Below are 25,300 nucleotides of genomic sequence, written 5' to 3'. Positions count from 1 at the left end.
ATATTTGAAATCCTAACTACATTGGGTATGACTCAGTGGGTTTCCTTTAACTCTCTACACTTATGCCTTAGAATTGGGTAAAACCAGACAGTACACAGAAATGGAGCCAGCTAGAAGGAACACCTATCCAGAGGCTGAGGAATGCACCACAGAATGAAGCAGAGAGACTCAAAGTGAAATGACTGAACTGTAAAGAGGGAAAGAAGGAAAGAGAAAAGGAAGAAAAGTAAGGAAGGAGGGAGGGAGGGAGGACACAGAGGGAGAGGGGAGAGGAAGAAGAAGGAAATGAGGGAGAAAAAGAAAAGGATAGAGCTTGGAGGTACAGGAAGAGGACAGGGGAGGGGAAGCAGCATATGAGAATAGGAAATTAAGATTGTGAAAGTATATTGAATACATGCAAAAATGTTATAAAGAAGTATGTTAGTTTTACAATTAATAAATGATAAAAATGGAAAATAAAGATATAAATTTCTTAGTAAACACAACCTAGTTCAACTTTTCAATTTTTTAAAAAAGTTCATACTAGTTAAATAAAAAGTATGGAATTTCTTCCTTATATAATTTGTAATAAATGTTGTGAATGAACTAGATCATAAAGAAAACTTAAAGAAAAATATCATGCCAGTTCTCTGGAGCACGTTTAAAGTTTCCAAGACTACAAAACTTGTTAGTAGTAAATTTAAATACAGGATATAAAATGATCAATGAGACACTGAACAGAGGAGCATTGGGATAAGGAGAAAAAGTTTATATTTCTAAACAACGAAAGACATTTTCAGTAAAATGTATGTAATCCAAACATTTTAAAAGACCAAACAATAACTTTGTTAAATATTAAAGTCAACCAATTGGAAAGAGTAAGACCTCAAATACACGTATGAATTCACTAAATTGGAGATCCTGCAAGCTTTCTGGGCCTAAATGTGGGTAACTGAACTGTCCGGACTTGGAATGAATAAAAATAAACCTTAAAGGGAAAAACATGTAGAAACGTACACAAAATCTTTCAAAGATTGTGTGTTTTCCATGTCTTTCCATAGGAAAAGTGACTGTGGAATTGCAATTATGGATGTGATGAGACTTGGACAAACCCAAGGGAAGGAGGAAAAGTTAATGAGCCTGAAAGTGAAACATCATGTTTAAAGACTGTCTAGTCCATTACTCCAGAATGCAGCTGAAAACAGATTTGCTCTGATGGGGAAAAAAATTCCTCCATTCTCCTATAGGTATGCTTTGATTATTGTCAAATGGTTTCTCTTATGTCTAGAAGACTGGCATAGAGAAAACATATTTTCATATATCTATATAATACAATATTATATGGAAAATAAATTGTAAAGAAAAAAACAGAAGCACAACTATAATCATACGACTCTCATCTTCTGAGAGATTCCGCTAGGAATGCTAATGAATGAATCCAATATAGGAGATGAAATCTAGAGTGCTAGGGTGAAATAATGGCTCAGCAGCCTAGCTGAGCATTTAAAAACTGTACATGTCATGGGACTTTCTTTGAATCTGAGTTCTTTGTTGTGAACTGTTGACCTGAGTGTTCAAAGATGATTGTGAAGATTCAACATTTATGATGTTACTTGGCAAATATTTCAAGTTCAATGAATTCTATATGCAATCTAAATTATCACCACCAGAAAACGTGCCAAAACAAAACATCCAATGACTTCTTTTGAAAAGAAATTCTATAACAAAATAGGATTTTCCTAAATGTCAATCATTAATATGAAAAGAGAGAAGAGGAGATGTCAGCAAAGTTTGAATGAACACTGCACATCACCAAAGCTCTAACATTCTCCTCATGCTGAGATCTGCACCAGAGCTTAAGTGTATAATTTGATTTATGTGCATCAAAATGAGTAGTTTATATGGGGTTAGAGATGGTAAAAAAAAGAATATTGTACTTTGATATCAGTTAAGAATCATAAGCTATTAATATGACAATATTCTGCACTCACTGAAACACACAGGTGCCTATAGCTACTACCCAAACTTCTCTGTTTCCCTTTCATCCTCCACCCCTCTCATCTCATTATAAAAAACAAAAAAACAAGCAAACAAACCAAAACACTAAAAGCAGTAAAGCTCAAAAGATGTGCAGCCCAGGGTCCTACCTTTAGATGCAATCTTAGCTCTTGTCTACAATGTTGACCTCACTTCTAACCATTAAGGTTTTTTTGTTTTTTGAGACAGGGTTTCTCTGTGTAGACCTGGCTGTCCTGGAACTCACTTTGTAGACCAGGCTGGCCTCGAACTCAGAAATCCGCCTGCCTCTGCCTCTCAAGTGCTGGGATTAAACGCGTGCGCCACCACCGCCCAGCTAACCATTAAGTTTTAAGTGTTAAAGGTTCCAAACAATGCAGAAATCAAAGATTATAGGTCACTAACCATGTCTTTTAAAATTAAAAACAAAATGAATGTGTCAATCCAAAAACTCTTCCAAAATCTGGCAGGAGAAATGTCATTTTGAACTAGCCTCAACTTAGGACTTTATTGTCATGTGACTTATTTTAACCAACCAGTAACATCTCTGGAAGATATAGCTCCTCAGCCAATGTTCAGAATGCAAAATCCTTGCTGTTGCCATTTTTTTCTTTTTATTAAAAACAGATTTATTTGTCACACAATAAATCCTGATTACATATCCCCGTCCTCCTCCTCTTCTCAGTTACTTCCCACTGCCCTCCTATTCACACCCACTACTTTTCTGCCTCTCATTAGAACACTGCTATTATTATTGGGTCATATTTTAATTTGGTTTGATTCTGTAACCCAGTCTGTGCCAACTCACTATGGAGCCATCTTGGACTAAACTCTAAAGTGTTCCTGCCTCAGTCTCCCAGGTGCTGGCATCACATGTCTGTATCTCTATTCCAAGTTATAAATGTGAAACCTCAATTCAAGAGCCCAATCAGAAAATAAAGTCCACAATTTAAACATAAAAGCAGTCTCAGATATTGTAATGGCGCTATAACCTCTGTCGGGGACCAAATCAAAATAAATTGAAAAAGTATCAGGCAAAATAATATACAGCTTTAGTTACATAACTGGAGAATAGACTCCAAAAGCCCTTAGAAAAGTTGAGAAGTGAAATTCTCAAATACTCCTAAGAGACTGGTGGCCTAGGAAGATATTTTGCCCAAAGTAATGGGGTATTCAAACAGTCATTAAACCTCTATACCTTTCTTGTACCCAGTCTCTGTTGCTAACTCTTTAGGTATCTTTTTTACTGATAGCCAGATAATGACTTATCTTGGATATAAACAATCGCACACACACACACTGACACAAAACATGCACACACACACACACAATTCTTTCTGGCAGTTCAAATTTCTTACAACTCATTGTTCTAAAAATCCTACTTAACTATTCTTCCAGACAGTGAAGCACAGATTTTTAGACCTCTGCCAGATTAAGCTGAGACACAATTTGAGTAGAAAACCATCTAAAGTCATTATGTGGAAACTGTTATGGCTCACATCAAAAGTTTATATAACTCAATTTGGCAAGCCCTTACTTTGTGAGAAGATTTGCATATTATTTATAACATAAACATATTTTAACTCAAATATAGCAATGAACTATCAGAATTCCACATTTTCTTCAGATATATATGCAACACATAAATATATTTGTGTGCAATATTATATATATGTAGTGTGTGTGTATGTATGTGTGTGTGTTATGTATTTCACATAACAAAAAGGGAATAGAAACATCTCAGGTGAATTGCCCTGAAAACATCTGATACAGGAAGTTACCACACACCTTAGCCCACCTTGGCAGAAGATACTTCTAGTCTCCCTCCTGGTCTTTCCTCTAGTCTAACATTGATTGGAAAACTTGTGTGAGAGTTCAAGAAAAATTAAATAAATTGGCTCTTTTTTGGGACACAATATCAAAATCACAAAAACACAAAAATAATGCTACAATTTCTACAGAAATTTTAATCAAAACTTCCTAGAAACTTGTTAGAAGCACACCAGATATTTTAACCAGCTCAGGTCTTCACAAGGTTCTGTGAACTGGCACAGCCCTCCACTTCTGAAACATAGCTCTAACAGGCATGTTCCTGCAGATAAAATTAAGCCCTGAAATTTTGCCACATCTCCAAACTCAAAAAGTTTAATTAGTGCTTGGTACCAAGCTTGGTGGCATGCTAGAAAACTTAAGGAGAGGGGCCAGTCACGAGTCCTTTGACTCTGGTGACTTCTGCCATGTAGATTTCTTTCCCAGCAAAGCATAGTCCACTGCACAAAGTAGGGTCTCACAGATAAGATGAAGAGCTGTACGGAAAGCTCAGTGGCACACAAGATGAAACCCAAGCTATCTTTCCTGGTCAGAAACTTCTCAGGCAGCCCGCAGCACAGGTTCCCAGCACAGGTTCCGAGGTGCATAGGCAAGGCACTGTGGCCCTGCCTTGGTTCCTCCAGCTCTTACCTTCTCTTAAGCAGTCAGAACCTGAACACCCATGTTGGAAAGGATGACCACCACACTCTCCACAGCTAGAGCAGGGCATTCCTTGAAGAAGGACTCATTGATAGAAGCCAAAGACAAGCTAGGCAAATCAGACGCGAGCTGTAGTTACGAGCACAAAACTAAGAAGTTGGTTGGGAAAAGCAGCAATGACCACAGAGTTTGTTCTCAGCCCTGCCTCTCAGAGTCTCTTGGGACAGATGGGAAGGAAAGGAGGACTTCCTGTGCCTGGCGGATGCTCCCAACCTGTCTGTGCCTTTATTTAACACCATGAGGCCAAATGAGTGTCCCTCTGAACACAGGATCGTATTTCCTTTACATAAAATCTCCTATGAACAAATCATCAAACTTTGTTAAGAGAAGTTTAGGGTGGTGGGTAGGGAGTCGAAGATGAAGAAAATGGAAAAAGCAAAGACTGTAATTTAAAAATAGTAATTGGTAGAAAAAACCCACCCCACCTCTATGTGTGTTAGGCGCTGAGTTTGCTCTCATTCTAATCCCACACTAGGAACTCACTCGGGATGTCTGGATCAAGTCAATTCTTTAGAGTTGATATAATTTAATTTTCCAGGGTAATTAATACAAAAAAAATTAATAAGTTGGCTCCTTTGCTCCCTAAACAGTTTCAGACTCCAGTCATACCAGGCTAGGCTAAAACAAGACACCAAGTCGAAATACAAAATTATAGATAAATTTAACGTTTGTTCACACACAAATGAAGGTCCAATTCTACCCAATTCTTTCAACAAAACAGTCACCCCAAATTGCATCACGACCTCTCCTTCCTCTGGCCCCATTAAGTCAAAAGGTCAGGAAGTGTGAATAAGACCGCCAAGGTCCCAGTGTCCCCTCCCCCCTTAACCGCAGAGCATGCACAGCGTTACAGGCTCGCTTGAGCATCACGCATGTGTACATTTACGTCCAAACGCTAATGAGGCTTCCTCACTTCCGCCCCTGGTTGGCTGAGCGGTCCCAGAGGGCTTCTTGTACTGCTCAGCAATAGGGATGGAGGGGTGGAAGCTGTTTCTTGGGTACCAGGAGGTCCCCCACTGCAGTGAGCACGGCTCACCCTTCCTGGTGGTGCTGGTGCTGGTGATGCTGCTGCTGCTGCTGCTGCTGCTGCGGGTGTTGCTTCCAGGTCCCTCCCCCGCTCCTGACTGCAGTAGAAGCTGGGCTCCCCTCCTGGCTGCGCGCTCACCCAGCCAGCTGCTCCCTGCGTCTCAGCTCAGCAGCACCAGCGCCTTGGTCTGTACCCCTGAGGCTCCTCCAGATGCGGGTCCTGTGGCCCTGGCTCCCCACAGCCCAGCAGCACGGTGGCGGTGGCGGCAGCTGTGGCCGCACCGCCCCTCTTCATACTTCTGTGATGGCTCCTCTTGGTGCTGTTTGGGAAAATGATTTTAAGCCCTCTCGCCAGAAACAGCTTTCCTACATTTCATCAGTCCACACGGACCAAGAGGAAGTAAAACGCTTACTTTTTTTTTTCCCTTGCTGGACAGCAAATGCGGTTGACACTGATTTACCCTTCAAATGGGAGAGATTGTATTACAAGCCCTTGGCAGCAATTCCGAGTTGGGGCCAAGCTCCAGCCCCTTGCCTGTCCCCCAAACACTAAGCTAAGACAGAAGGGGTGGGGAGCTGGGAGGATATCATATTTAACTTCAGGAGTTTTAACAGTCAATGACTTTAGCACAATGTTAAAATTGGGTGTTGGAAAGTTTTTCTTTCCTGACCTATGAGTTTGCACACTCAGTGGCATGAGCTTTCTAGTAACTTGGGCCAGTGTTCATTAAAAATAGAAGCATGTGATGTCTTAAAATTCTGTTTAAATGTCATAGTTTAGAAGGGCTATCTGCACCCAGGGCTTTTTCTAACTTTAGGAAGGAATGTGATTGCGCCCTTCCTTCTCTCAGGCATAGGTCAGTGTTGTATTGAACATCACAGACAATTCACCCCAACTGCTGTGTGTTAAGTTATGAAATTTAAGATGAAAAGCTTTGCAAGAAGTGGACAGGTGTTGGACTGTCTGGTTCACCTCTGAAGGACAGGAGCCTGTAGCTGAGTGTTGGGTTTCAACTTCCCAGAGTCTGCTTCAAGGGACCTCCTTGTGTACGGCTGCATCTAGCCCGCTTGACTGCAGTACCCAGGTACTCGCTGATCCCTAGATACTAGGTTAAAATGGAATGAATCTGGGGAAGAGAGGCCCCTGGGTCGTGCAAACTTTATATGCCCCAGTACAGGGGAACACCAGGGCCAAGAAGTGGGAGTGGGTTGGTAGGGGAGCAGTCCTGGGGAGGGTGTAGGGAACTTTCGGGATAGCATTTGAAATGTAAATAAAGAAAATATCTAAGAAAAAGAAAAAGAAAAAAAGTGGAATGAGTCATGCTCACATCTCTTACCAGAGAACAACAAAACCAACAAAATATACCCACAAATCTACAACAGCAAAGAAAGGCAGACCACGTTACCTGCCAGTGAAAGTGCATTCCACATTTATTATTGCTGCCATCTGGAGGGTTACTTGCTCTAAAATATTCAGAAATGGTACCAATTATTTGCATGCAGTGACAGTACAAACAAAAAGAGAAAGACAATGGAAAGACTTAGGCTAGTCATGCCTTTCATTTCTGTTATATTTCCTATTGCAACTGTTGGCTCCAGAGTTCTCCTTAGCATACCCAAAGGAGAAAAGGATCATTCCTCAAATTGAAAATGGACAGTATCTAAAACTGACTTATATAAAGAACAGGAAAGAGAGGGAGGGAGGGAGGGAGGGAGGGAGGGAAGAAGGGAAAGAGAACAGACAAAACTTGGTGAACTGGCACGCATAATCATGAGGAAGATCATTTCTCAGTTTGACCTGGTTTTAATTTTCATAGAACTCTCCTACACAAGGCATTTTGAATTTCTGAACCTGTGCACTTTACAAAACCTTTATATCCTTAGTAATTTTGAACCGTCCAAACATCATCCCCATCCAATGACTGTTAAAATATGTGTTTTCCAGGAGATATCCCAGGAGTTCAAAGAGTTTACCACCTTGGACTTTAAAAAGCTTACTTATATTCTATCTTCCCTTAGATAAAAATAGCTCTCATTATTCATTACTTCCATTATAAATAGGGAGTTGAGAGATGTTTTTGCTGACTTGAGGAGAAATGCTAAAGAAATAAAAGGAGGCTTTTGAGGGCACTGAAGCAGCCTAATCACACATACTCACACCTCCCCATGGTCCAGCCTTCCCATTTCTAAGCTTTAAATTATGCAGCATGTCAGTCTCTGCCCTTCAAGGCGGATCTAATATAAAAATACAAGAAGGAACGGGGAACTTATATTTTCTTCCTTGCATTTTTTACAGTTGAACTAAATATTCTTTTGGTGATGAAAATATAGCACAGGAGTTCCAAAGATGCATTTTGGAGGCTAACTGTGGTTGTTGTTTCCCTTTTATTGTAGATAATTTTTTCTCTGACAATATATATTCATTACAGTCTCCCCTCCCTCTGCTTCTTGTAGTTCTTCCGCATCTACCCTCCCATCCAAATGCACCCCTTCCTGTCTCTCATTCCAAAACAGGCTTCTAAGGGAATATAATATAATATAAATCATCACATCAGAATAGAACAAAAGAAACAAACAGAAAGAAACAAACCCAAGAAAGTGGTTTAAAAAAAATCAGAGACCCACTCGTTCACATTCAAGANTCTTATATAAATAGTAAACTGAAAGCCATAATATACACACAAAGGATCTGTATGTTATAAAGAGAGAAGAAAATATGGCAAAAAAATAGTTTTTNAAAAAGAAAAGCTGACATGACACCAGCTCAACTTCACCACATTTAGTGAGTTGTGTAAGTGTTGTCTTAAGCAATGGAGCCTTGCCATCAATTTGTAGAGAGCCATCTTGTCAACAGTATAGGTTGCATAAGGGTTCCCATGGGACCCTTTTGGCCAACAGCTCAAATAGATGTAATCCAATCCCAGTGCTGGAAGCTTTGTTTGATGAAAAGAGATGGCAATTTGGGGCTCTGTTTCCCCCATTATTTGAGGATTTCATTTAGATAACCTTCATGTGTATATATTTTAGGACATCTCTACTGTATTATATTTCCAAACTACCCCTCAAATGGCCCTTAATTTTAGCTTTCTCTTCTGGTATTCCTTCCCTCTTTTCTCTCTTCCCTCCACCTCTGCACTTTAATCTTTCCAGTCTCCCACCCTATCCATCCATAACTATCTGTTCTATTTCCCTTTCCTAGAGAGTTGTATCTGCCCACTCCCCTGAGTCCCTTACTGTATATCCAATCTTTGCTCCATAGATTATTTGCAGGTTATCACTGACTTAACAACTAATATCCACATATAAGGGAATATATGCCATATTTGTTTTCCTGAGTCTCCATCACCTCCCTCAGGATAATTTTTTCTAGTCCCATCAAGTTACATGTTGTCTTAGCAAGTGTTTCCATTGCTATGAAGGTATAACATAACCAAGGTAATCTTATAAAGGGAAGCATCTTATTTGGGTTGGCTTATAGTTTCAGAGGTTCAGTCTACTGTCATCATGGTGTGACACACAGCAACATGCAGGTAGACATAGTACTAAAAGAGCGGAGAGTTCTATATCTTGCTCCAAGGGCAGCCAAGAGGAGGCTCTTATCGGAACTGGGCAGAGCTTAAGCCTCAAAGCTCACCCCCACAGTGACACACATACTCCAACAAGGCCACACTTTCTAATAGTGCTACTTCCCATGGGCCAAGCATTTTCAAACCAACGTACAAATGAATCCCATGATCTCATTTTTTAATGGCTGAGTAATACTCTATTTTGTAAATATAACACATGTCCCTGTCAATTCTTCCACATTCTTACAAGCAAAAGTCACTTGTTTTATGAACCTTCGCTATTCTGAAGGGTGTGAGATAAAATACCACAGTAGTTTTGCATTTTCATGGTGAATGAGAATGTTGAACATTTCTTTAAGTGTTTCTCAGCCATTTGAGATTCTTCTATTGAGAATTCTGTTTAGAAATATAGCCCACTTTTTAGCTGGTTATTTACTGTCATGATATCTAGTTTTTTGAGTTCTTTAAATATTTTGGATTATAGCCATTTATCAGAAGTGTAGTTGGTAAAAATCTTTCCCCATTCTGTAGGCTGCCTCTCTGTTCAAATGACAGTGTCCTTTGCTCTGCAGCTTTTCAGATTCATGAGCCATTTATTGTTGATCTCAGTACCTGTGCTAATGGTGTTCCATTCAGAAAGCCTTCACCTGTGCCAATGAGTTCAAAGTTACTCCCCACTTTCTGCTCTATCAGATTCACTGTATATCCATCTATGTTAAGGCTTTGGTCCATTTGGATTGTTCTACATGCAGCCATGCACTTTAACCAGCACCACTTGTCGAAGATGTTATCTTTTCATTCCATTGTGTATTTCTGGCTTCTTCATATAAAATCAGGTGACCATAGGTGTGTGGATTTATATCTGGGTCTCCAATTCAATTCCACTGGTCACAGTGACTGTTTTAATGTTAATACCATACTGTTTTTATTGCTATAACTCTATAGTACAATTTGCAATTGGGGATGTTGATACATCAAGCAGTTCTTTTATTATTCATAATTGTTTTAACTATCCTGGATATTATGTTTCCATAGAAACTGAAATTTTCCCATTCAAAATGTACAAAGAAATTTGTTGAAATTTTGATGGGGATTTCAATGAATCTGTAGACTGCCTTGCTAGGATATCCAATTTTACTATGTTAATCCTCCCATTCCATGAGCATAGGAGATCTTTCCATCTTCTGTTATCTTCTCCGATTTCTTTCTTCAATGTCTTAAGGTTTTATCATACAAGTCTTTCACTGGCTTGGTTAGCTGCCCCGAGTTATTTTATATCACTTGGGTCTATTGTAAAAGGTCTTTCTCAGTCTATTTGTCATTTGTATATCAAGGGCTACTGATTTCTGTGAGTTAACTTAGTATATAGTTACTTTGCTGGAAGTGTTTTATCAGCTGCAGGAATTTCCTGAGAGAATTTTTTAAGGGTCACTTTTGTATTCTATCATGATATCTACAGATAAAGATACTTGGACATCTTCCTTTCCAATTTTTATCACTTGGTAAACTTCAGTGGTCTTAGATGCTCTCACTAAGACTTCAAGTACTATATTGAAAAAGTATGGAGAGAGTGGACAACCTTGCCTTGTTCCTGCTTTTAATGAAACTGCTTTGAGTTTCTCTCCATTTATGTTGATATTTGCTATAGGCTTGCTACAAACTGTCTTATTATGTTGAGTATATCCCTTGTATCTCTAATCTCTCCAGGGATTTTATGATGATGGGGTATCTGAGTTTATCAGAGGGCTTTTCTGCATCTACAGAGACATTTATGTGGTTTCCATCTTGCAGTTTGTTTATGTGGTGGGTTACATATAGTAATCTATGTATGTTGAACTATTCCTATATCTATAGGACAAAGCCTACTTGATCATAGTAGATGTTCTTTATGATGTGTTCTTCGATATCTTTTACAGGTGTTTTATTGAGTATTTTTGTATCCATGTTCATGAGGAAATTGGTTTGTAATTCTCTTTCTTTATTGGGTCTTTATATGGTTTATGTATCAAGGCAACTATGGCCTCAAAAAATGAATTGGGCAATGTCCCTTCTGTCCTTCTGTTTCTACTTTGAGGAATAATTTGAGGAGTACTAGCATTAACACTTCTTTGGAAGTTGTATGGAATTCTGTGCTAAAATCATCTGGCCCTGGCTTTTTTTTGGGGGGGAGGGGGATAGGGCAGGATTTCTAATTGCTGCTTCTATAATTTAAGCAGACTTTTAAATTATTTTTGTGATCTTAATTTAACTTTGGTAATTGGTTATCCATTTACAAAACTATCCATTTTTTTTAGATTTTTCTAAATTGTCAAGAGTAGAGCTTTTAAAATATGTCTTTTTTCTCAGTGTCTGTTGTTATGTCCCATTTCTGACTTTGCTAATTTGGATATTCTATCTCGATCTTTTAGTTAATTTGGATAACTTTTTCCATCTTAATAATTTTCTCAAAGAAAAAACACTCTGCCACCTTAACACAACCTAGGACCACATGAGAAGAGCACTTCAATTAAGAATTTGCCTAGATCAGACTGGCCTGTGGGCATGTCTCTGGGGGAGTGTCTTGATTTAACAATGTGGAAAGACTCAACCTATGTGGACATCAACTTTCCCTAAGAAGGCAATATTGAACTGTGTAAAAGTTAAAAAAATTGAACTACACACGATCAAACAAGAATCTATCCATTTGTTTCTTTTTCTTCTTGTCTGCAGATGTCATGTGAACAGCTATTAGAATTGCTGCCTTAACGTCCCCTCAATGATAAGACTGTAAGCTAGATTTGTAAGCCAGGCAAACTTTTCATCCCCTAAGCTGCTTTTCATCAGTATTTTATCACAGCAGCAGAAATAAAACTAGACCAAATGTCAAACAGTAGTTTTTCTTTATTTGCTTGGGTGTTTGTGTTTCTCAAAATCAGTATTTTCTTTATATATTTCAGTTACTCACTGGGAATGTTTCCAAAGATAACCTTTTATTCAACTCAGATTCTTTACCCTAGGAAGCCAGAGTCCAGTGATGGAAATGTAACCTACCTGGGTGGAAGGGGAATGAAGCAATTGTCTCACTTAAGGAGATTAAAAATATCTAATTATGACCTTGATATTTTACTCCATTGAAAACAACCAAGTCAGATTTAAAGAATTCTCCACTACAATTTTTGTTTTTATATTATCATGGAAACAGGAAAGTATCTGTAACAGTGGGTGTTTCCTGAGTTACTAAATTTTTCACATCATCCCTAACATGAACTATCCATTTTCTTAAGTGAGTAACCAATTATATGCCTCGTTGTCCCCCCATCTGTATGCTACCTTCCTCTTCTCTGTCCCCCATCCCAGTAGGAATGGAAATAATACCTATTGACTTATTCTGGAGGGGAACAAAAGGAGTGGAGATTAGAAGACATGCAATAAACCTAAAGATGAAAGCAAGTGATAAATATTCCAGAAAGTCATTAAGAAACCTTCCTATTTCTTGATGGCTAGAGAGATGGCTCGGTAGTTAAAAGGGCTTGTCAACCTTGACCAGACTTTCATTCCTGATTCCCTTACTGGCCCATGAATAATTGCCTGTAACTCTAGCTCTTGGGTATCCGGCTTCCACTGTTACCTGCTTACAGGTGCTACCTACATGAATGAAAGGGTTTTAAAAATATGGTTCAAGAGTAGCAAAGCTGGCAGATAAATTCCAGCCTCCCCTGTCTGCTGTTCATCTTTGGAGAATGTCACAGCAGATGATGACATGAACACACAGGAAGCCATGTGAAGCTCTTTAGGCTAGTGCTCGATAGTCTGAGGACATGCACAGTGTTGTAGGAGAGAATATTCATTACCAGTAAAGAAGTGTTTAGTATGAGTCAGTTCCTGAGTTTGATGTTCACAACCATACAAATATATATATATATGAACACACACATATACACACAGAGACACAGGTCCAATGGGAATCAATGCAGACATCCCACAGGTAGGCTAAAAAGCCAATGGCAATTGTCGGAATAATAGTCCTCATAAATGACCTTGGGAAATCTGTTGTTACTGTCAGACTGTCTAGGAATAATTTCATTTTCACAGTATGTTATGGCTAACTTCATGTGTCAATGGACACATGGCTATCAGGGGCAAGTGTTAAAACTATTTCTGGGTGTGTTTGCAAGGGTGCTGCTTCTAGAAGATGTGAGTATTTGAATAAATGAACGAAGAATTTCCTGATAACCAGTAGGGGTGGGCATCACCTACTCAATTGAGGACCCAAAGAGCCAAAGAGCTGTGTCAGTATTTGTTCTCTTTTTCTGATACTATAGTAGCATGTGCATACACACACACACACACACACACACACACANANAGAGAGAGAGAGAGAGAGAGAGAGAGAGAGAGAGAGAGAGAGAGAGAATAAGAGCAATTCCAGGTGAAAATTCAAGGGCTGTTCTGATTTTCCATGTGCAGCATAAGTACACGTGTTTCCTGTGTAATTCTGGAAAATGTCTGAAACCTGTGGGAAAAGACTAAAGTCTTCTATAAAACATGCTGCTTGTCCCTGAAAGCTCACTTATTATGTACCCAGTAGGCTGAGATGGCTTTTCTACTTAAGCTAGAATTAAGTAATTAAGTAATTTTCCTCCATTATACATTTGTGTAGTCTGTTTCTCAATCTATTTTTTTAAAAAAAATAATCTTAATTCTGAAAAGTTCACTTAATAAAAATTTTCATATTAACTATTTTGATAGCCATACCTTGTATATCCTTTATGCCACTAAATTCCCAGCACTCTGAACACCATGAGGCATGGAGTGGGCACTGCATGTATAATCACTGAATAAATGAATGTCACAGATATCAATAACACAGGAATCGTAAAACTCTTTGGTTATACTTTTATGCACTGTCTCTAATTTCACAAATTGAAACTCAAGAGTAGAAATGTAATTTTTAACACGTCATGATGATGACATGTTTAACATGGTGATGGTTTCATTCTATGATCATTCTATGACCATTTCATCTGGTAAAATACAAATAGATTTCACTAAAACAGATGCTAGCTGGTGTGCCAGACTTATAAATGAGGTTAACCTGTATCACCTGTCACTTCATCTAAAAACAAGTTGATTTGGACCCAAGGTTTAATCATATATAATGTAATATGACTACAATGAACTGTGTGGAAATATATCTCCCACTATGACTTCTAACCTTTTCACATATGACTAAAAATCAGGACAAATACATTAATGGCACAGATCCAAAATTGTGCACTGATGCACATAGCCACCTACCACTTACCTCTAAGTTATCATACGCTGGTATGTTTCTCCTTGGCATTACCCTGGTTTCTTTTGTGTCCTATCATTGAAAAGCAACACTCTTGGAGAATGGGGAAATTTGTTTCATTAGCCACAGTCAAAAAAAAAAAAAAAAAGGGAAATTGAACTCAAGAGGAAATCAATCAAAATTGAGGAAAAGTGTCAATGAACAGATAACTTCATTATAAAATATAAGCCATACTGTGTATACATCAATCATACATACAACATAAAATACTGTCGCAAAATCCTAAATGTCTCACATCTTCACAGCTCCTGATCTTCACTGATGCTAGTAAGAAAGATATTTCATATTTTGCTTTCCGGTTGAGGACATTTGTTCATCTAGAAGCATCTCCATCCTCAACTTTCTTAGGATCTTTGAGCTCTGGGAGGAGCAGCTGTTTCCTGTGTTCTTTATGTTTTCTTTGATTTCTCATTTTCCACACAGCATTGCAGTGTACTTTTCCATCTATCTTACCTACAAACTGTGAGTGTGAGGAAGCAGGGCTGAAGGCTGGAAAGATAGCTCACCCACTCTCACAACCAAAATCACAAGAAAAAATAGGCATGAGATTGTGTCTTTATCGTGGTACCAAATGTATGCTTGTTAAGTACATGGCTAGATGAAGAAGTGAATCACAAAGCTTTTGGGGTTCTGCATCAAGGTGGATGCTGTTGCAGGATGGAAGAGTCATAGGCAGGCATCCAAGCCTCTCAGTGGAAAACAGAGGTATTAACTCTGCAGCTTTATGGACAGAACAAATGGCATGTTTCCTGAACCTCTCATTCATGTGGACACTGAACCAGTTTTCTTTTGGTATGGGGCTACTTAAAATGACAAAAATGATTACTTTATCAAATCATGAGAAAACTTCTTGACATTTTTATTACTGGAACTCTGACATTTCACAAATGGGAAACCCTCCTCATTTTATTTTTCACAAAATATTTGTAGTAGACTTTAAAAATGATCTAAGTTGGTATCTGTCACAGCAGACCAGACAGAATACTGAAATGAGTAGCACTCCAAACCCAAAGTGAGAGAACTTTACAGGGACCTGGGAGGGTTGGGAGAGCTTTGCTTAAGAAACCTTTGTCTACCTGCTGTGACCATGGTGACCACTGGCCTTAAGAATTGTGCCAACCACAATGCCGGGCTGTCAGGAAGAGTAATACTCTGCACTAGTCACAATGGCCATGGCCCCTGACATCATGAACAGAAGACCAAATTTGGAAGGAAAAAAAAAAAAAGAGATGTAGTTTCTTTGTTAAAATACATCGACCATTTACTGATGGACATCTCTTGAGGGTCACATAAAATATGTTCTGTCTGATGACTAACTGCCTCCGCTTTGATACTGAGTATCACCACAAGAAACCCCTGTAGTAATGACATTGCCATCCTTTCAAACAGAGACCAGAAGCCTTCCTACCCCAGCTCTCTCCTGCTTGACTTCTTCATGGGCATGGTTTCCCTCATTCTAGCAGTTCTGTGTGTCAGGCATTCGCTATCTAAAGGCAAGGGTGAGACTCCAGCTGACCAGGGGCTCGCATTGTCATTGGGGAAAATGAATGACTTTAAAGAGATTATGTGGTATCACACATCATCTAAGCAGGTTAAGCTGGTCACGGCAGAGTGATACACATCTAGACTCCTAATACTTGAATGGTAGAGGAATTGAGAAATTAGGAGCTTGAGGCAACCCTGGGTTAACTTTGCCTTTAAAAACAAATGCATAGCAAGATTCAACTCATGCCTACGTTTGATTGGTTTAAAAGTGTTTGTTTGTTTGTTTCCCCACAACAAAACATGAAGCAATTTGAAGCCACTTGTTTGAATGAGATTAGCTGTCTACTTACCCCCTTTTCTCTCCTTCCTTCCTCTTCTGTCCCTTCCTTCCTACCTTTTCCCCCTCTCCCTTTCTTCATTCCATCTAGGCTTTCTTTTTTTTCTTTTTTTGTTTTAAAGAGGAGAGGGGAACAAGAACTCCTTTACTGTCTGACATATATATATATATGTATATATATATATATATATTATATATAAAACAATAAATTTATATCCAAATGTTTAACTACAATAATATACTCTCCTAAGGAAATGAGTGAATACAAATGAAAAGAAGACCATGTGCTATGTGAGTCAGTCTGAACTGCACCTGGGGTTGAGAGCTCAGGGCTCACAGGAGTCAGTCAAAACACCACAGGCACAATGGCAGTGCACTGCCTCCATGAAAAGCTCACAGAAAAAAAAAAAAAAGGTATTCAGAGAAAACTTCTGACCAGGAAAAACTTACAGAAACGGTCAACAGTCCACGGGCATAACCTTTTCTTTGGCTTTGGTTATGGGAGAGAGATGGGAGTCCAAGGATCAGCATTTCTAACCACCTCCAATCCTGAAAAGGCATGAATGCCAAAAGACAGAGTGATAGATAAACCCTAAGGAGGGTTTTTCACTTTGTTTGTGTTCTTAATAATAAGATAACCACAAACTAAATGATTAGCACTCAAAACAATTTTACTGGAAAATATGACTTAGACCAGTGGTTCTCAACCTTCCTAATGCTGCAACCCTTTAGTACAGTCTCTCATGTTGTAGTGACCCCAACCGTGAAATATTTCATCAATACTTCAGAAGGTCTGTAACCAAGACCAACTTAAAAATACTATTTGATATGAAGAAATAGTTTTCTTTTGAAAAGAGTATCTTGTTAATAAATTATTTCATCATGAAGTGTGATTTTGCTTAGAATTATATAATTGATTGTAGTCTTTACTATTACTCAGATTAAAGTCTCTAATAGTTCCAATTATTTACCATTATAAAGTAAACTTGCCTTTATTAATATTCTTATTACTATTTATTCCTATTCTCTAGCCTGCATTGCCCTCAATAATGTCTTGTTCTAATTTCAAAGCATTTTCTATTGGTCAGACTTAGCAGGGAGGAGGGAAACCTGCAAGTGGATAGAGGTACAGTCAGCATGCTGATTTGCATGCTGCTCACTAGTGAAGGTCTTCTGCTCTCAGAACAGCAGCAATAAAACATAAATGTTGGGGCTAGAGAGATGTCTCAGTGATTCAAACCACTGTGCTCTTGAAGAAGGCTCAGGTTCAGCTCCTAAAAATCATGTGGCACCTCACAGCTACATGTAATTCTAATTCTAGAAGATCAAGTACCCTCTTCTGGCTGCCATGACACAAGGCTTGAACATGGTGAGCAGACACAAACTTGGGCAAAACATCCACACACCTACAATTTGAGAATTTTATTTTAAAAGCCACAATAACAAAATTGTACCAATTAAGCAAGGGATGGAGATGCTCTGTATTCTACAAGGAAAAGCAGCAGGAACATGTGCAGATTTGCTAGAGATCAACATGGGGACTTTAAAAATGGCCATATTCATTATGCTCGTCAAAAGAATAAAATGAAAGAAAAAAAAAAAAACTAAGCTATACAATCATTTTGCTTCAAACACTTTTCTCTCCCTTCACAGGGGCCATCTTCTGTAAATGTGACTGGATATTTTCTGCAGCATCCTAACAATTATTTTCCCTTTTTATTTTAAACATTTATTTTACTTTTTTGAGGTCATCCCTACTACTAAAATGTTGACAATTAACAAAGAAACAATGCTATAAAAATGTTACCCTCCAGTTAAATGTATTTGTAATATTGCAAACTTTATTTTAATCACTTTTTGCTGGTTTCAGCCAGTTTATTTTGAAATACCAGGAATCTCTTGTGAGAACATTCCTTGACATTAATGCTATTAGCAGAGCAGCCCAATCTCATAACCCAGATTAGGTCTGGAAGTAATTAAATACAACAGCTTTTGTGGCAATTTCTCACTATATTTGCTACTTTGTAAGACACTAATTAGAAAAATTAGTTTCATCTATCATTATGAAAGGGGAATTAAAGTGAGTTTATATATGTACACACTTTTCAATTTCTATTTGCTTAGCACACACACACACACACACACACACACACACAAATCTCTTAGGACATTTTGTGTTATATGTCTGGAACTTTCAGCCATCCAGGAAAAAAGAAGGCTGAGAAATAATGAAAAAAATGTGCCTAAAGAATCCACATAAAAGTTTTGGGAGACTTGAAAATGGGAACAGCAGACACTTAAAAGTTATTGAACCAGAAACAAAAACTCCTTCCTGGCAGGTGCTCATACATCAACATACAAAAATGAAGGCATGCAAACAGTGTCATATATCTACATGAAAGCTATCTTCTAATTCAAAATAAAACAGTTCATTTCCTTTCTTACTGAAGGGGGAAAACAAAAGAAGGGGGAAAAATGGAAGGGAAGGGAAGGGAAGGGAAGGGAAGGGAAGGGAAGGGAAGGGAAGGGAAGGAAGGAAGAAAGAAAGAAAGAAAGAAAGAAAGAAAGAAAGAAAGGAAGAAAGAAGGAAAGAAAGGAGAAAGAAAGCAAAGAAGGAAGGAAAGAGAAAGAAAGAAAAGAAAGTCAGACAAACAGACAAGTTATTAATTATAAAAGAAATAATTTTAAACTGCAGAAGGTGTTCTAAAGTCTTCACCATCCGCCCTGTTCCGACACCTCCACCATGCCACACTGTTAATAGAATGCTTTATTCACCTCTAGTTAATTACATTATGGGATGATTTCACATCACCTGTCATATACTTGCTGTAATGATGACTTCTGTCACAGACTGGCAGCTCATATGTCAATGTTAGGTATTTTAGAATACATTCATTAAAGTACTCATCACTAGCTAGATGAATGTAGAAGGAAAATGTTATGACTCATGAACTCACATGACTTATAAAAATGACTGAGAATTTGAGCAATTGACTCTGTTGAGATCTTATCAGAAAATAAGGGCAGACTCATGAGAGATTTTGAAGATAAACAAACAGAAGAACATGTATAAAATTCTGGGCAAGGCAAAAGCAGTCAGTAAGTATGACCCCACATGCAGGAAGTCCAGAGGACTGCTAGGGGGAACATCGGGCAGAACAGAGGCAGAAAAAAGATGCATCAGCCTTAGAAGCCAGAGCCTGCCGTTGGTCCCCCTGCTTGTTTGCTAAGGCCTCATACTGATTACTTCAGCAGAAAATCAAAGGGCAAGGGCAAGGAGCTAACATGATGATGAGCTATCCTCTGCTCAGGACAGTGGGGAAAGAAAGAAGAAAACACATTAATGAAGGAGAGGGCAAGTGGATAATTTTCCCCCTTTCTATTTACAAAAGCCTAGGTCAGATAATAGGAAACACAATGCACACTTTCCATTACCATGCAGCGTGGCTTCTGGCTTGTGTTTGAGCAATGTTTCCAGTCTTTTCACATCCAGGCAAAAGACACTCCAGTAAAGAACATTTGAGAGGCACATAGAAAACACTAGGCTTAAACGGAAAAAAAGAAAACTCTTTGGAATGCAATCCTATAAATAAAAATGACAGTAATTTGTTTCAAAACAATAGGTTCATTAAGACATCATCATATATCTACCATTTTTACTTCCTTTATATTCACCATCCTTTATCCTCTCACATCTCCCCTCTCACTGGTCCGCTTACTGCCTGCATCATTTACTTTCCTGTTGCTGTAATAAAATACCATGACCAACTCATCCTTGCCTATGGTTTCAGAGGGATAGAATCCATCACAGCAAGGGCTTCTTTAGCTACATACATTTAAATTAAATAAATTTGAAAAGCCCCACAAGATTGACAAAAGCAATTAGAAATATATAAGGTATTTATAAGCAGATTCAGATTAAGGACTGTTCAACTTTTCTTCCTGACAAAGAAACTCTCCCATAAGCATGCCTGGTGTTCAGCTTAGACTAATTACTAACTTTAGAGTAAGATTTTTTTTTTTCTGAACACTGTAGGCCTAATGACTATAGATAATTCCTCTGGCCACTTCTGAACTTATTTTATTTCGTAGAGAGTGTTATAGAGAGAGGCTTACAGCTGGATTCCTAGACTAGTCAGTTAACATTTTCTGGCCCTGAGGGTGGAGCTGACCGATATCCCAAAGTACAGGTTAACTTTCTGATGCTACAATAAAACATCATGACCACAGCAACTTATAGCAGGTTTTATTTATGCTTACGGTTGAGGGTTCTAGGAGAGCAAGAGTCCATCACGGCAGGAGACAGGCAAGGCAGCAGAGGAAGGAAGCTAAGAGTTGGCACGCTCACCTGCAAACATGAAACAGAAAAGGATGAAATTGGAAGTAGTTGATGTTCTAAGTTCTGGAAGCCTAACCTAAGGCCACACCTTCTCAAGCAGTGGTACCAACTAGGGTATTTAAACACCAAAGCCGATGGAGGACATCTTACTGAAAACACCACGGAGTACATACTGAAAGTCAGCAACAAAAACCTACCCCAGTATGGCACATATATGGCTTCCATCTTCTCTAGAGTCCTGAGGGAAGCTCTTGGTGAAAGTATCTTATGTTAGTTGTTTATGTTGCTCATTCCTGTGTTTGAATGAAATGCTATTTTAATAAAAGTTTCCTAACACTGGGCTTCCATTTTCTGTTCTTATTTACTACATATTGGGGATTTGCAGAGTGTGACCAGCAGGTGGAAGGTTGTTCCTGGCATTCTCAGCATACAGTACTCACGTCTTACACTGACATTTTAACTTGTGTGATTCCTCTCACGTGATTTTCCACTATCCTCTGATGGTGCAAATATTTGTGCAGCCTAAATCAAAGATCAGTCCATATAGCCTTCCAGTGCTCTCCTATCCATTCCCAATTGGTCTTTAAAATCACCACACCTGGCACTTTAAAATTACACAATATCTGATTTGAATTACACTTACAGGGGTCCTCCTAATGTCTGCCTCAAGTGCATAGGTTTCTTGAAATTAAAGTGTTTATCATCTTTCAGCCTCTACATGGATTGTTCCAAATTAAATGGAAAACTGGTTCGAAATCCAAAGTGCATTCTTCTGATGGGAAACTGTTGTAGGGATGCATAGCTACTTAATAAAAGATGGCTACTGTGAAACAAATAATTACTCACTGTGGTACTGAGATTTAACATAATATTGGTTTTGAAAAGGTGAGTACCGGTGATATTTCTCTGAACTGTCCCAGCCACTTGGAAATGAAGCTGTTTTGGACTTCTTTCTCATCCTGGATTAGATCTGGTTTTCACTCTGGTGGCTTAAGGTTTATTAATGGTTCCCATGGCCTTGAAGCGTTTTCAGAGGTGTGTTCTTTGGGCATTCAGTTGAAAGGAAGGTTTAATGGGGCTTTCCCTAACATCTAAGATCTGGTGACTCTTATTTTTGTCTACCACATTATCAAGTTGAAAGTGTCTCTAAGGAACATTAGTGTTTCCTGTGGGACAGGGTAGCATTTAACTACACTTAATCTCAGCTGCGCCAGTCCTGTACTTCACTGGCTATCACACCACGTGACTTAGTATTCAGTAAGTGGATGAACCAGTGACCTCTGTAATTCCTAACAGCTACCACCTGAAACTTTAAAACCCATCACACGGACTAAAATAAAATCACAAGGCCAAACACTATAGTCTGGGCTAATGGTTAAAAACTAAACAAAACTGGCTTAACTATATGTTCTGATAAGAATGCCCAGAACTATTCAGAGTCTAGCATAAATATGTAGATTAATTTTGAGCTTAAACTTTCATTTACTGCATAGCTAGTAAGCCTCAGGATAGTGCTGCCAGTCACTAGGTTAGTCGAGGCAGGATTGCAAACTGAAAGGCTGCTTGCACAATTTAGTGATAGGTTTCCTCAGAATCAATAAACAATATAAATAAGGAAAAAGGAAAAAAGTCCGGGAACTCACAGCACAGCGTGAGAGGGTCCTGGTTCCACAAGTACCAGGAAAACGGGCCATTTAAGAGCTTTGAGTTCGCAAGCAGATCACATCCGCACTGCTAATAATGATGAACATGGGTTCCCTTTCGGGGAAGCGCCTAAATGTCTACCACTGGCATTTTTAAAACAAAAGAGCACATAAAATCCTAGCGCTCAAACTCGCACTCACGCGTCCTCTCCCAGACCCAGAGTAAAAGCTTGGGACTTTGCCCTAGTTCATTTTCAGCGCCAATATGTCCCGGAAACCCTGGTGCAAGACTGACACGGCCGTCGTCCAATGGCACAGCACGCTGAGGCGGGCGCTCACGCTCACGTCCAATCGGCTCGCGCCTCGGAATGTCAGGGCGAAAGCGGCCGCCATGGAGCCGCTTGTGCAGCAAACCGAGCGATTCTCCGAGCTGTTGGCCGTGTCGTGTGGGTCGCTGGTGAGCACGTGGGATGCCGAGAAGGTGCGCAGGGCGCTGCAGTGGGCGCGCTATCTGCTCCACGTGTACCGACGCTTCGCGGGCCGCGGCCACGGCCGCGTGCGGGAGGCGCTCGAGAGGCGGCTCCCCGCGCGGGGAGGGCCGCTTGGGCTGCGCAGTTTCGCGGCGCTGGAGTCCGGGGACGCGCGGCTCGCCCTCCGCCTGCTGCGGAACCGCGCGCTCGCGCCCGCCGCCGTCCGCGCGCTGCCGAGCTTGCTGTTCCCGGGCCCCGCCGCGGACCACCGAGACGACGTGCCGCAGTCGCGCCTGGTCCTCCTGGCGCGCCGCGGAAGCGCGCTGCGCCTACTGTGCCGCCTCGGCGGGGACGCGCCCAGGAGCGCGCTGCTGCGCACGCACGCGGAGCTGCTGGACGCGCGCCTGCACGAGCTGGGCGGGGCCGACTCCGCGGCCGCGCGCAAACTCCTGGATACGCTGTGGACGAGCGGGCCGCGGGAGCACGTGCTCGAGGTGACGGCTGAAGCGCTGCTGCGCGAGGCAGACCCGGAGCCAGCACAGGCCACGGACCCTGCGGGTGCGGATGAGACACAGAAACTACTGAGCTGGCTTCTCGAAAGTCCCGAGGTATTGGCCGCTTTTTGCCGCCATCTGCCAGCTAAGCGCCTGGCCTCGGTGGCGGGCTGCCACCACGCACTGTCTCACGCCTACCTGGACCTGCTCACAACGTGGGCCACGCGGCTGCACTATGATCTGCAAAAGGGTGCTTGGGTCCCCACAAAGATGGAGGACATGTCCTGGGAAGAACTGTGCCTAAGGCTGCAGAGCTTGTGCCATGCCCAGCCATTTCTGCAGGAAGAGGTGCTGGTGACCCTAAGGTCCCGCAAAGCCTTGGATGGAGATTTCGAGGTTCCTGGGATGAGCATCTGGACAGACCTCCTACTGGCCTTGCCTGATGATGCTTGAGTGTGGGATCATGCTAGAGTAGATTCTCAGTTCCCAGGCTGGGCATCTGGACAGATCCTGTCCCATAGAGGGAATAACAAGCATACTTCTCACCAAAGCCTCTATGCTCAGCATCCTGCTACTTCTTGACTATACAGTTTACAAATTGTCAGTGTTCTCACCAATTCCCTATATACATGCTCCCAAAACCTTATTATTCAGGTGCCAATTTTAAATGGTTCATAATATAGATATATGTAATATGCACAATATCTATACTATATAAATATATATATATATTATATATATTATAGAGAGAGAGTTGTTTTTGTTCTGGTAATTTATCCAGGACCCTGCCTATGTTAGACAGTGTTCACCACTGAGCTACATCATTAATCTTGAAAGAATTCTTAAAGCCATCGAATTTTCAGCTTGTTTTGCATAAAGCTAATTTGTAAGAATACTAAAACTAGATTCACCCTAAAAAGAAAAGGCAGCTTTACGTTTTCCAAGAAGGATACTTTTTGTACGATTTACTTGGTTCCTAACACTCTTCAGTAGTACAAAGTTTTGTTTAACCAGCAACATGTGGTAGCATCATGTTAACTTCAAAGCTGACTGGGCTAGAGTTAGAGCCCTAGACTTGCTTTCTTTGCCCTGTTTACCAACCTTTATGTGCATTAAAATTGCATTGCTCAGAAAATTTTGTTCTTTGTACAAGTCACTATTCTGAAAGTCAAAATAACAGCAAATAGTTTAAAGCATTTCTTGAGTCCCCATTAAGTGTTTAGAGCACAGTAAGTGTAAACATATCCCTTTGGGTTATATGATGAAGGGATCTAGTAAGTTAAGAGAATCAAGACCACATTAATAGCCCTAACCTGGGGTCATCAGGTGTTTAATTGTCTGTTTCTGTTTTTCCTCATGTTTGCTGGATGGAGACCATTTTGAGTATTCGCTGACTAAGAACCCTACTTTATTCTAGGGAGGCAGAGGCAGGCACATCTCTGAGTTCAAGACCAACCTGGTCTACAAAGCAAGTTCCAGGACAGCCAGGGCTACACAAAGAGAAAAGCTGTCTCAAAAAAACAAAACAACTTTGTCTGCTCAAGTGTTTTAAATTTAATAGTAAATGGTTTTGTTAATAAATAATTTGCTTAGTAAATTTCCAGGGTTCAACACACTTTCTCCGTGTTAAATGCCTATAACTCACAAAATTAAGTCCTAATTTTAGAAATAGAGCAAAAGGATATATAATGCAAATTTTTAATTCTGATTTAGGACACAAGTCTAAACGACGAATACAGTTATCTGAAGAGAGCAGTATCATTTCTTTTGCTCCTGTGGTCAAATCCCTTTTTCTATCCCTGATCTGCTGTATTCTGACTTGGATTCCTTTGTGCTGTTACACACAAGAGTGACAGCTGGGTCTTGCTGTCTTGCTTCTGTTTTGTTGTTTTAGGGCCTCACTCTAACCCAGGTTGATCTGGAACTCCCTGTCTGCCCAGGCCAGCCTCAGACTCGTAGGGGATCCTCCTTCCTCGGGTTCCTAAATGGTGATAGGTATGTGCGGGCACATACAGCTAACTTCTGTGGTGTAGCTTCGGTGGTTTGAAGTTTTTTTTTGTTTTTTTGTTTTTTTTTTTTTTTTT

At 40.0% G+C, this 25,300-nt stretch overlaps 2 protein-coding genes across 12 annotated transcripts in view; one reads left to right on the top strand and one right to left on the bottom strand.

The window, feature by feature from the left end:
- Gas2 (growth arrest specific 2) overlaps window positions 1-22,629 on the bottom strand; it is a 127,719-nt gene extending 105,090 nt beyond the window's left edge. The window contains exons 1-3 of one of the 11 annotated variants that reach the window (XM_029479603.1): window positions 22,253-22,629; window positions 20,531-20,618; window positions 19,706-19,815 (exon numbers count right to left, since the gene is read on the bottom strand). The gene's annotated coding sequence lies outside the window, so the exon portion shown is untranslated. Of the gene's footprint in view, window positions 1-4,455; window positions 4,566-5,560; window positions 5,966-6,956; window positions 7,006-16,720; window positions 16,743-19,705; window positions 19,816-20,530; window positions 20,619-20,806; window positions 21,088-22,252 lie in introns of those variants that run through there. The other 10 variants (XM_029479607.1, XM_021167625.2, XM_029479608.1 and 7 more) reach the window with 10 other exon arrangements.
- Window position 22,630: 1 nt separating this feature from the next.
- Fancf (FA complementation group F) lies at window positions 22,631-24,698 on the top strand. The gene has a single exon (XM_021167623.2). It carries the CDS (start codon window positions 22,644-22,646, stop codon window positions 23,667-23,669), a length of 1,026 nt encoding a protein of 341 aa, XP_021023282.1. The 5' UTR covers window positions 22,631-22,643; the 3' UTR covers window positions 23,670-24,698.
- Window positions 24,699-25,300: the final 602 nt, after the last annotated feature.

Source organism: Mus caroli, chromosome 7, assembly GCF_900094665.2.
Source record: "Mus caroli chromosome 7, CAROLI_EIJ_v1.1, whole genome shotgun sequence".
In the NCBI taxonomy this organism is placed as follows: domain Eukaryota; kingdom Metazoa; phylum Chordata; class Mammalia; order Rodentia; family Muridae; genus Mus; species Mus caroli.
The sequence above is the reverse complement of the archived record's forward strand: the minus strand, read 5'-3'. Positions and strand labels throughout refer to the sequence as shown.

Bases quoted from the DNA above. Each gene is read 5' to 3' on its own strand.
- Fancf (XM_021167623.2), top strand. From the start codon at position 22,644: ATGGAGCCGCTTGTGCAGCAAACCGAGCGATTCTCCGAGCTGTTGGCC.